Source organism: Falco peregrinus, chromosome 5 (genome assembly GCF_023634155.1).
Source record: "Falco peregrinus isolate bFalPer1 chromosome 5, bFalPer1.pri, whole genome shotgun sequence".
NCBI classification, from domain to species: Eukaryota; Metazoa; Chordata; class Aves; order Falconiformes; family Falconidae; genus Falco; species Falco peregrinus.
The window spans coordinates 57648439-57661625 of record NC_073725.1 but is presented as its reverse complement, the minus strand read 5'-3'; the positions used below and the strand labels follow the sequence as shown (position 1 = coordinate 57661625).

At 40.4% G+C, this 13187-nt stretch overlaps 1 protein-coding gene across 3 annotated transcripts in view; it reads right to left on the bottom strand.

Moving 5' to 3' along the window:
* The window catches only part of XYLB (xylulokinase), an 84474-nt gene that overhangs the window by 21726 nt on the left and 49561 nt on the right, over positions 1-13187 (bottom strand). For 2 of the 3 annotated variants that reach the window (XM_055804633.1, XM_055804632.1), the window contains one exon: positions 739-840. The exons of the other annotated variant lie outside the window; for it this stretch is intronic. In XM_055804633.1, the coding sequence (XP_055660608.1) occupies positions 739-840 (102 nt within the window). The remainder of the gene's footprint in view (positions 1-738; positions 841-13187) is intronic. 3 annotated transcript variants of the gene reach the window in all.

Below are 13187 nucleotides of genomic sequence, written 5' to 3'. Positions count from 1 at the left end.
AGCAGGTGGTACCAGTCTGAAAACAAAACTTAGAGAAGATCCAAACTGGGCATTTGAAATCCAGCCACCACATTCAGCTACTTAATAACCTACCTACAGAGAGCTCCAAAAACGTAAAAGGTCAGAGTGGACCATCTGCTGAAACGGTATCACACAACTTTCACACAGCGATCTCACCACCCAGCTCAGCTCTGTATTCACTGAACTGCAGTCAGCTGAAGAAGACACAGAACCTCAGCTGAAGGACCCAAAGTGACAGAGAATTTACTGTGTCTACTGGCTGTTTCCATGTTTAATACCCGTAAAGTTAAATATGTGCTCTTTCCCCATAATTTAGATTTTTCTTCTTTAATCTTCTAGTCACTTGATCTTTGTGGCTGTAGCCTTCCAGTTAAAACATTACTATAGACTTGGGTTTCCCCTTCTCGTTTTGGCACTTACAGACCACAATTAAATTGCATCTTGTCTTTCTTTTTGATAAGCTAAGGATATTATGTTCCGGTACTCATTAAAAGGCATAATTTTGAGACCACAAACCACTGATTCTTAGTGCTGCTGGTATACTACCAGTGCCTAGCAGAAATGTCTTCACCACTGAAACCACTATCAAAAGAGAGCAGTTGGTAAAAGCATCAAAAATGTCTACTCTAGAAGTAGCTGATATTGCACCTGGTCAGTTTGCCTATCCAAATACTTAGCAGGAAACTGATAAATGACAGAGAACCTTGTGCTACAAACCTGCCTGCCTTCTTGGGAGAACATTCCAGCTCTGAAGGTCTGTAGCCCCAACAGACACATGCCCTGCAGTGCTGCAGTAGGAGGTCAGATGTTCTATGGCCCCTGTTGCAAAAAACCCCTGAGTTCAGGAGGGCTCTGCACCAAGCTACACATCGGTGCCTCTCGGAACCCTGGAAATGCAAACTTACAATTCCTGCTGCTCAGTTCCCAGGACTGGAGGTGAGATACCCACCCAAAGTCAGGAGCATGCAAGATGCAGGTCACTGCTACCTTAGGCATTTTCCACTGACTAAACCCAACAAATTTTATGTGCTCTGTTGCTAGTATTTCAGCAAAGCTCAGTATTGCCTCAAAATCTTCTGACACATGAGAAATTTGTGCGTGACACTCAGCAAAACATACACCCTCCCATGGCTGTCACAACTCTGATGTAAGTACTGTACATGGCTTTACGAATCACACATCGGTACATAACGCTTGCTACCACGTTATTTAGAAACACAAAACCCATTGTTTTCTCATTGTTTTAAAACTATTTTGTCCTCATATACAGCAATTTTCAGCCTTTCAAATCTTCTAAGGGAAACAGAAGATTACATTGGCAAATCAACATGTGACACCATCCATCGAAGGTTAATATGAGAAAAGCAAGGAAGGATACAAACGAGGTACCCAAGGTCGCACAAAATCAGTAGAACAACCAAGAATAGAACAAAGACCTCTTCATTACTTACATCACAAACACATTCAATTCTGCATTAGTTAATCTGCAGAGTCTGTGCATCAGTAGCAAGACATGTCCACAGGAGAAAATACAATAATAATCAGCTGCAAGTTCAGCATTACCTAAAGCCACAGGATAAAATTAAAAGGTACAGGGTGTGATGGCCTGACCTTGAATACCACTTGACTGAAAAGAGGAAAGAATATCCTTCCGGGTATTTTAATTCTAGAGGAACCCAAATCACCACAAACTTGGAAAAAAAAATCCGTTTGGGATCTAGATTTGCAAACCAGATCTCTACCAGATCTCAGGACTACTCTGCTTCCCTCAGCACCAGCCTTTGCACCTTATCAACAACAAGCCTCTATAAAGAAAAAAGTCAAAGCCCAGATATCATTTTATTTTTTCAAAGGATTAGCCAGCTGAAAAACAGAAAAGAACTTACAAAATAAGGCAATTTGGGTGATTAGTTTACATGATTTTCCAAAAGAATTAACAACTGTTCCAGCATCCACAAATATTGCCCGTAGCTCTTCTTCCCCCAGCTCTGTAAGGCTGTTTTGAGTTTGGTGCTGGTGACGAATTTTTCTTCTTGATTTTTCTTTTTAATACCTCCCACTCCTCTCAATAGAAATAACCTACAGGCTGTAAAGTACTTCGTAAGCGTAAAATGAATTGATAGGAGGGTGTACCTGCTCACAAAACACTAGGCTGAGATAGCAGAAAATCTGTTTATCTTGTTTGTTCAACAAAGTTCCATATACCAGAAGCCAAACAAATACATTGAGTAGGAAACATTTGCTTCTTTTTCTCCCTAAAAACCGTACCTAACTTACCAGCCAAAAAAAAACCCCACTGACCTTCTATATGTGACTGTGGTGGGTCACTTCACTCCTTTGAGGCTCTTGGTTTTTTTACGGTACCTACAGAATCCAGCACTGGGGACCACTTGTACCAGTTGAGGCCCTGAGCACTACTAAAGTCTTCTGTTATTAATAAACCTCCTGCTTTCCAAGTGGATTATTTATAAATGAATTTTGTAACCTCTGGCAGGCTAGAACTAAACAGAGAATACAGTTTTTCCCCCTTTAACTTAAAAATAAAGGCTATGGAAAGATGAATAGAGAGAAGCAATTAATATGTCCTAATAATTGTCATACTGAATGGGAGAACCGCTACGTTTCTTGGGGTTTCTGTGCAGGAAGGTTCCAGGTAACTATTCATTCACTGGGCTGGGTTCATGTAAATCGGATGCTGTTGCCAAGCAACTATAGGTGCTAAGGAATGAAATACAGTCTGCAGAAACCTAATAGCCTGGAGAGAAAAAGAACTACAATCTGAGATTTATGGCATATATAAAAGGAAAAGAGTCATTCTCCCACACACAAAGAACACAGATACTTTATTATAAATGTCCTTAGCGTGTTTTTCTAAAGCATAATGAAGCAATAAAACCCCCACTCCACCCCAAATCAAACAGGTATTTTTTTTTATGCTGTGTTCATTAAGCTTTCTAGAAATAGTTCTTGAGAAATTAGCTACCAAGACAAAAGCTAAAATATAACCGAAAGATCTATCTTTTGCACATGAAAAATGTTAGCTGTACAGACAGCACTGCAACTGCCAATCAGCTATCTACTTCACCTTCTTATGTTTTTATACCATGCTCATTAACATTGCATCTGATCATCAGAAATTCTCTTTAAGCTTATTAAGATTTTAAAATATTTTTAGCAAGTTAATTAGAATACATTAACAGAGCTCATCTGTGTTCACCCATCATGCATATTTTATTTTATTCAGGCAAATTGCTTTTAAATGAAATATTAGACCTAGGAAGGGTACACTGTTGGGTACTGAACAATACAACCCCTTAGTACAAACAACTCCTCTCAAACACCCTAATAACTTCATGCCACTGGAATGTGGGGAGATTTTCTGATGGCAAAGGGGTTTTTTTTTTAGTGTCTGCCCTTATCACAATCCCCTCCAGCTGAGGGGTGGGTACCCAGACCTGGTGTATCATCCTAGTACCTGAACATCCTTCATTGCCATCGTGTTCCCATACAATCAATAAAAGTTAAAGCCACTAAGAAACCACTGCAATGGGAAACAAAGATCCAGTTAAGGAGAAGGAAAGAACGTCTTCAATCCCTCATACTGTGTAGTTCAGGGGCTTTTACAAATTTGTGTTTGGTGGTCTTTTTTTTTTTTCCTCCTGCTGACAGTCTCTGAGGACATTATTTGATCTTAGGACAGGAGTCCAATTAGAAGCTCTGGCATGACGTGGCAGAGGTGCACACATTTGGCAGAACAGCAAGAACAGCTCACAAAGAACAAACCTGAAATACCCTTTGCTTTAGTTAGCATTATAAATTCCTCCCTTCAATGTGCACTAAGTGTCACCAAATTCAATCACTCAAAATTAAATAACAGTTCATGAGGAAAAGGGAGACAGCAAAAACTACCTTGGGGTATTTTGGGCATGCCACTTGCAGAATTTCACTCAAGTCAGATGAAGTCCATCACTGGACACTGAAAAGTCACTACAATGCTACAACAATAAGATGCTCCTCAAGCTTCTGCTGTACATTCACTCAATCCAGTCAAATATGACACCTTTGAAATTGTTCCTTTAGATTCCATACAGCCCAAATCCTTCCTATCTAAGGAAGGATGGAAGATCACACTAATTTCATCAACAATTCTCAAGCTAAGTAGTTACTTTTAGAGATCTGCATAAATAAAAGGATGAACAAAGTTTGCCAACCTCATGCTTGATTCAGATCTTGCACTCTCACTGCATTTCAATTAACCTGCCACAGATTGCAGAGCTGACATATTTGATTCAGATAGTAAAGAAAACACTCTTTAAAAAACAACAGGTCTGAAGCTTTTGATGAGCGATCATACAATCTATATCAAAACACACATTTAAATCTCAGTCACCACGCATTTCATGATCTGCATCATTAACACTCTCTGGTTTGAGGGATTTTGATAATCTCTTTTACAATCTATAACAGTTCTTTATCTGCAAGGCACTGATGCCTGTTAACCAATGATCATTATTTACATATGCTTTGTGCCTGCAGCCTTCCCTGAGATGTTAATCTCTTCAATTCTAACGGCTCCTCTTTTATAAACTGCTGTGATACGCCCCATGTTTTCTCCCACTGACGAACCCCAAAACTGGATGCATCTCATTTAGCATTTGGCTGAACACATCAGCCACGCTGGCACAGGGAAATTTTAATCACAACTGAGCAATTCTATGGTAAGCTCTTCCAAAGGCCAAGCGAAAAGAACCATATCGATGGGTGGAGCCCCTTGTCTCTGAATAAATCACTTCTGATTGCACTGAATCCAAAACCATCCTGTCGTAACCTTTTCCTTCTATTTCTACATTCATTAATCAACTCAAAAAACATCAAAAGCACAAGCTGCAGTGCTGCGGTCCGTAGTTTCTCCTCAAGCTTGACCACGCAGAAGTTTTGCTTTTTAAAGGAATTCTTTGCCTTCGACAGTTGGAGCAGAGATTTCACCTCCATGCCACGGAGCTGGAGTCCGGCAGCTGCCTTGGCCCCAGGGATCAGCCAGGATATCTCTCCCCAGCACTTGCTGCATGCTGAGTAACAAGTCACACAATCCAAACAATTTATTTCTTGGCATTAAAGAACACAAACTGCCTTGGTTTATTTTGTAACATTTAAGCAGACATACGTCCTATCCTAAGGAAAACACGCACCTAGAAATCAATATGAATTTCTACTAGCATCCTAATTGCAAAGAGTAGGGCTTGAATGAGCAATGAGGGCAAACGCACATTTTAACGTCATTTAGAGTGACCAAAGACACTGAAATATGTTTACAGTTAAGAGTATTCACTAGAAAAAGCAGGGGAGAAAATAAAGCATGACTACCAGACAACAGTTATATAAAATGCAATTTAACAAAGCACGTTTTGTCACTGGCCTACCCTGGTGCACGCTCATTGCTCCTGCAACCAGAACAGCGACTCAGTTATCCAAGCCAGCGGAATTTTAACAAATCCCTATAATATCGCCGCTAGAGCTGCACCTGTAGTACAGCTATGCTCAAGCTCACCTGGCTCAGGATTCTAATGAGAACCTGGAGCTCTCCACTGCTTACAGAAACTTCCCCGTTAACCCAGCCATACCCAGAGCAGCTCGGAGCACGTTACCCACCCCAATCCCCCGTGTCTGGCTCTGCCACCCCTTCAGAGAAGTCTCAGCCAGCTTTATTAGCAAGCTGCAAAAGTCCTCCTGTCCACCCCCTCTATCTTCCCCTTCTCCCAAACCCATAGCACAGAAGACTCCTGACCAATTCTTTTCCTTACATTTTCTTCTGCAGAGGCCAAAACCTCCCGCTACCTAAAATCCAGCCCCATGTAAGTACGGGACATCACTGAATAGCCACTGACTCTATCAATTTTATTTATTATTATTACTAGCTTTTTATTATTATTACTTTATTATTATTTTAAAGTAAAAGGCTGCTCACATCTTCCTTTGAAATGGCAAAAGGACAGGGTTTTCCAGCCTGGGTACATCCTCTGGGTCCCCAAGATACAGTTCACCACAAACACCAAAATCCAGCACATCGTCTGAGTCCCATTCCCTACGTTACACCCAATCCCTGCATAAAACAGCAGTCAACAAAAATGCACAACATCTTTTCCCAAATCCTCACAGTTAACACATTAAGTGGCAATAAAGGGTGCAATGACTTTCCAAGGGCATGTACCTGTTTAATTATTCAAAAGAAAATTGACTCAGGCACCATGGTATGAAACACTAAAATATGCAAACGAAGTAAATAATGGGGGAAAGCAACAAAAGAGAAAAAGGGATCATGGTGAGAGGAACATATGGGTCAGATTCAGATCTCCTTGTGTACCTGAGTTTCTCTATATACTTGCGTATAAGAAGAAAAGATTGTGAAGTGACAGAGAAATTATTATTTACTCATTTCAGTACTGGGACTAGGGTCTTGAAACAATCTAACCATGCCTAGAATTTCCTAAGAGAGTGTTATTTTCACCTATATACATGAAGCAATTTCAGGAAAAGGAATGTTTACACCTTTCTAGACAATCAAATCTTACTGCTGTGAAAACACTTACTTGTTTCAACAGAGGCTGTATAGAACAGAAGAAAAGATGCAGGATCTGATCTGTGAGCAAATCCTGTTTATTCTAAATTAAGGCCTTGAAATGACTCGCTAAAACAGTAAGAACAGGTTAACAGAAAAATATTGTAACACCAATTCTAGTTATTTGTCCATAAAACATGAATATCCCATTAAAACAAAGAGCATTTGATTTTAGCTTGGACCAAAGCAAATGTCTTTCCAATCAAGACATCTAGTGAATTGAATGTCTCTTGTAAGCAGGTGCTACTGTGTTACATTTTCATCCAAACTGCTGAGAATAAGCTAGAAGAAAATGACAAAGTAAATTGAACAAGAAAGTGTCTGATCTTGATGAATAATTCAATGATGCAATGCAACAAATACTGATTTTTTTTCCTGGTAAAGGCAGTTTACAACTGTCCTTTGCTTAGAAAAATGACCTTCTCATGGTAATTCTGCTTTTGTCTTTAGGCACTGGGTGACAGCCTCAGTAATACTCACAATTCCCGTTCACAGCTCTGCTGCTGATCTCAAAGCACGCACTTCAATTCCTGCTCTACCATCTAATACTTTTTAAATAAAATAATCCAACGGCTGAAGAACTGACTGTTCTTTAACTAATTAGGTCACTTTTCTTGAGTCTTAAAAAGTATGAGGGTATCTTTTAACAGAGTTCAGAGTCACAACCTGCATGCCGGCATGAGCTGTAGGAACTGCAGCATGATGTACTCATCGAGGCAGGAACGATGCCATCAGCCAGGAATACGGCAGCTCATTGGATACCTAGCAACTCCTTACAGCAACAGGGAGAACCTGGAAGCTACGGATTTGATGATCCAGATTCAGGATTGTCTGAACTCGTAACAAAAATACATCACACCTACTTCTGTCTCCTATCTGTTAAAAGGCATTAGACTGGAACTACAGCTGGAAAGCAGGATTCAGAGCTGTTGGATTGTATAGTCCTGCCTCACACCACCGATGATTTCCTGCATTACCTTGGGCAACCTGCCTTCACCCTTAAGGGTAGAGCTTCTCCTTTTATAAACAGGCAGTATTAACAGCAGAAACGTGATAAAAATATCATCCACAAGGAGACAGGGAATAAACTCTCTTCTCCATAGCCAGGGTGGACAGAACAAAGCCTGACAAAACTATGAAGCTGCGACATGCCAGTTATACTTGTTGCAAGAAAATCTTTTTAATAGTCAAGATAGCAAGACATAGGAATAGGTTAATCACCACTCCCATTCCCTGAGGAACTGCTTGACTGCGTGGATAACAACAGTGTGAACCCAGACAACCATCACTCTTCCATTACAGAAAAGTTACCATGCAACCAGGACTGTCAGAGCCGCAGGTCCAGAATAACCACGGCCATTTAGTCTAATGAAAAGAGAATTTACTTGGGAAAGGGCTGAGCTGGATGCCAGCCTCCATTCCCAGAAGTATGTCTTTTATTCCCAACAATTGAAAAATGCATATAAGAATTCACCTGTCAGCCCTGTTGTATCCACAGTAAAGATTGCATTGGAAGAAGCCCATCACTGGGGAGGTGGGTTCAGCCTAATGATCTAGTAACCAGAAAGCCAGAAAAATCTTCTTTAGAGGTGGTAAAGTCATACCTCACATATCAGTATTAACAAGGGACATACTTCACTAGAAGATCACAACTGAAAAAGGCTTATTTTGCCTTTTCTCATGTACTCTTTGCTAATTGTGCTCTACATCTTTCTCAATGCATAGTCTTATTATAACAAAAACATATAGCAAAGAATCCAGTCTACAGTAGATTACCAATCCAGCCAGAAAAACAAAACAACAACAAAAAAACACCAGTTAAGAAAAAGATTAACCCTACTAAAATCTGCAATCCTAGACATAACCAGTATGACCAGCTTAAATGCAAGTAAGGACACAAGCATCCAGCTGCATATTTTCTGACCCCTGCAATGTATCAGAATCTCTTGCTTATGAATAGTCAGATTACATTTGGCTAGTTGGCAGCACTTCTTAACACCTAACAATCTAATAAAAATATATTTTTTCTCTGCGCTAGACAAATCTGCCCACCTTCAACCTCTGCTACCCATAAACCACACAATTTATTCAAGTACCTTTACTCTGAGTATAATTAACCTTTTCAATGTACAAAAGCTTCTGTGCCTCTTGAATGAACAAAGAGCTATTAATGAACAAAAAATACTCTCCTGATCAAATGTTTGATACTATTTCTGGGAATACAGAGCATATTATTACTATCCATATATTGTATATAATATTTAGCTCACATATCTTCTTCCAAAAGGTTTCTGTTTTCAAAGTATCATTGTATAAGACTGATTTTTATATGCCACAAGGATACATTAGTCAGGTTACTGCAGATTTACACTGACAATCAGAACGACATGATCATGAAAAAGAAAAAGCCCATTTGCCCTAGCTTCAAAGCCAGGGGATAAATGTAAGAGGAAAACAAGATTAATTTTATTTTACTCATTTCAAGGTTAAACTGCAAGGAACCTTAACATCACATGCATGGTCATAAGTTTTCAATGCATGGTCCATGAACTCTTGGCAGCCCATAAGGTAAGGGAAGCAGGTCAGTTGTCAAGGAGATTTTGAATTTACCATGTAAGAGGTCCAGTCCCATACTGAAAAATTTATGAAACCTACAGATTTTAAGTTTGAAAATCAGTGACCAAGAGGAAAGAAGGTGGCATGTGAGTGGTTTTCTTCCTCCTCTCCCTCATTTCTTATAGGGATGAGAGGTCGGAACTGAGCTGGAAGGCTCGAATTCACCAGTGCCACACATCATCTCTTCTGTACAGACACTTCACATCTAGGCAAATGCTGGCTTTCTGGCTTTAGTCCTGTATTTTCAGCTGTATTTTCAATGAAAAGATGCACTGAATTCTGCAGTAACACAACTGTTGATCACACTCTGTTTTGTAACAGAAGTCCTGTCAGATATTTAGCCTTAGTTACCAAAAACTATCTTCAGGGAGTACAAACATTTCCCCTCTGGCATCCTGTCAGTCACAGCCAATCTGTAAATAAACTGTCAAACTCCATTCTAATCATTCCTGAATCTGCAAGGGAAAAAAGTAGTAAAATTGGTGCAGCTGGTTGTAGTCCCTGTAGAGCAGGGCTGATTTCACAGCTTTAATATGGTTCACTACTTCACAGCAAGTCCGATCTGATATACAGCATGCAGAAATGAGTGACACCTTTGCTAATCATTTTCTTAAACTTATCACATGTGGAGGTAATAACAGATGCAATGACTTTTCAAGGGCACAGACTAGTTAATTTTTCAAAAGCAAATCAACTCAAGTTCTGCAAAATTAAAAATCCACTAAGACACACTGTCAAGCTATCTAAATTATGGAGAATCACACAAAAAGGGAAAAACAAAAGTCTGGTCATGAGAAAGATCATGTTAGAGGCTCTTCTTATATTGTCATATGTAAAGTAGGAATATAGCAGCTGCAAACAAGCCAAAGATCTAAATAGGGATGCTGACTTTAGCAAAGACTTATTAAATAAAAAGGGAAACCGTATGTACTATTACCTAGAACATATTGGCACCCTCATTCTATAATTCATAACTTACTAAGTAATTCTGAGGGAGCTGGTCAAGAATTTTTCTGCAAGATATTTTTTGTTGGACCGTGACAGCTAATCAAAGAGTTTTTCAGGGCCACAACAGAAAATGTGCAGCAGAAGAAAGATCAGAAAGAGAGCAGATAAACACTATCACCTCACTGCCTATGGACTCACTTAGGATGTAAATCACCTGATTTAGAGCAGGGACAGAACCTGAACCAGGGTCTGCTTTATCCCACAAATTTTCCTTCACCATCAAGTTAGACAAAGTCACACTGTCTCTCTGGATCGGTGAATATTTCATAAGAAGCAGAATAGCCCCAAGCAGAAGAAAGACTGACTCTAAGCCCAATAGCTTGACTTGTATCAAATCTAGGTTCAAGACTCAATTCTGTTTAGCAGTCATAAAAGGGATCTCAGTCTCGGTCTGCAAAAGGAGATGCATCCTTCATGTTTCTTCACAAAAGCCCCACAAAATGTGACTAATTATGAGACAGTTTGAAAATAAATTCTGAAAGTACATAATTTCTCATGAAACAAAAATACAGATATTTGATTGCACATGCTTACTCAGTCCCCCTGCTCAGGAAGGAAACGTTTCATGAGAATAGCTGAATGCACCACAGGAAAGGAAAAAGCACTAAGGTCAGTATGACTGCCATGAGTTTGAAGGTGAAAAAAAAATAACATCACCCCCTTAATTAGGGTTGCCATATGTTCAGACTTCTGCTTTCATGTTTTCTTTTTTGAGCTCAGATTCTGACTGGCTGAAAAGAGAGGAATACAAAATGCATCAAGATTTACCATATGTGTCCTGGCCTCCTGTGCACTACAATGTGTCAGAGATCTGACATATCAGAGACATCATGCTCACTATGCAAAGGCTACATGGCCTATCAGCTACTATTTCCTTGCAGTAAATCCCAGAAGAAACGATGGGAGCGCTACCCCACATCTTCCAATTTCCCACCACACAGAAATCCAAACCATATGCTATAAAAGTTTTCAGCAGAAGCAACTGCTGCTCTCCAGAAGTGAGAGTCAAACTGGTTTATTCTCCTCTACTTGTATACAAGCATCTCACCCAAGGGGCAAATACACCACCATGACCCTGAAAAAATCAGTGACCCTTGTCAAGACACCTCTGCGTGTTGGTGTACAGGGTCCTTAGCAGACCTTTCATCTGAGAATTAACCACCAAAAAAATAATCTCTGGCCCTGAATTTAATTTCCCATGTAACGACTGTTTATCACCCCAGTCTAATAATAGTCAATTCACCCTCAGAACACCCTTAACAGATAGGAATTTCCACCACCCCGATTTCAGATGTGAGAAAAAGATACAGGGAAGATACCCATCTAGATGAACCAGGAGTGCAAGCCAAGTCTCCCGAGCACCAAAGCAGAAGCCGAATCACACCGCCTTTTCATTGTGAACTACAGCCACGGCTTTGCTTTAAAATCAATGAGACCTCAAAATCCAGCCTGTATACTTCTTTCCATCCAAAAAAGGTAACGTTATTTCAATTTCCAATAAGAAAGAAAATGGTTTATTGGATTGTCCTTCCAGTATCAAAAAAATAAATAAATAATTACTTTGCACACAGAAGTTTCAGCCCTATAAAAGTCCACAGCAAAATACAACCCTCTCTGGCAGACAGCACAGCACAACTACTCGTGACATGAAATGAACCCTACGATAACAGCCGACAAAAACTGGACTTTAAATAAAAAGAACGTAATTATCCCAACGGGGGTTGCTCCAGGGCACCTGTGTTAACTCCCCTGCCAAAAGTATTTTGAACCCTCTAATGGCCACAAATGATAAGAAAAGCTATGATGAGAGAAAGTCCATGAGGCTACACCTGCAAAGTGAAGTATTTTAAAGAAAAATGCTTCAGATACAGAAACGGAAGCAATTAAAAACCGAAAGAAAAACGTGTACCACCGTCTTTGTTTTCACCCAAGCTGAACTTCCCCTGCAATTGAATCGCTGGCTCATGGGGGCAGCTGGCTGACATCCTGAGCCATGAACAGGAAGAGCTTGTCTGGGAAATCAGCACAAACCTCAGGCTTGTTTGTTTGGAAATGAGCCCACACGTAAACAAGCTTACACACACACACAGACCAAGGTCTGTAGCACATGACTGCAAATTAACGGGACCTGGTGATAAAGGATCAGAGTTCTTGATGCCATCTTTGCCTCAGTCTCTACTGCTATGATGCACTCTCAGGAATGCCAGGTCCCTGAGGCCAGGAGGATAGTCCAGAGCAGGGAAGACTCATCCTTGATGGAACAGACCAGATTAGGGAACATTTATATAAACTGGACATACAGAGGTCCATGGGACCTCATGGGATGCACCCATGAGAGCTGAGACACTCGGCCAATAACATTGTGAGACTACTCTTGATTATCTTTGAAGGTCATGGCAATTTGGGGAGGCTCCTGAGGACTGGAAGAAAGCAAATGTCACCCACCTTCAGCAATGGCAAGGAGGAAGATACTGGGAACTATAGGCCAGTTAGGCTCACCTTGATCCTCGGGAAGATGGAGCAAAACCTGGAAACCATTTCCAAACATACAAAGGATAGACAGGTGATTGACATTAGTCAGCATGGCCTTCTAAGGTGAGATAACTGGTTTGGTGGATGAGGAGAAAGCAGCAGATGTTGTCCACATCAATTTTAGCAAGCCTTTTGACACGGTCTCCCACAGTATCTTCACTGACAAACTGACGAAGTACAAATTAGATACGTGGACAGTGAGGTAGACTGAAAATTGGCTGAACTGCAGGACTTGAAGGCTGTAGTCAGTGCTACAAAGTCCAGCTGGAGGCAACTCACTAGTGGTGTGTCCCAAGGGTCAATACGGGTCTGATACTGCCCAACATTTATGACCTAGGTGATGGAAAAGAGTGTATCCTCAGCGAGTTTGCAGATGATACAAAACTGAGAGGAG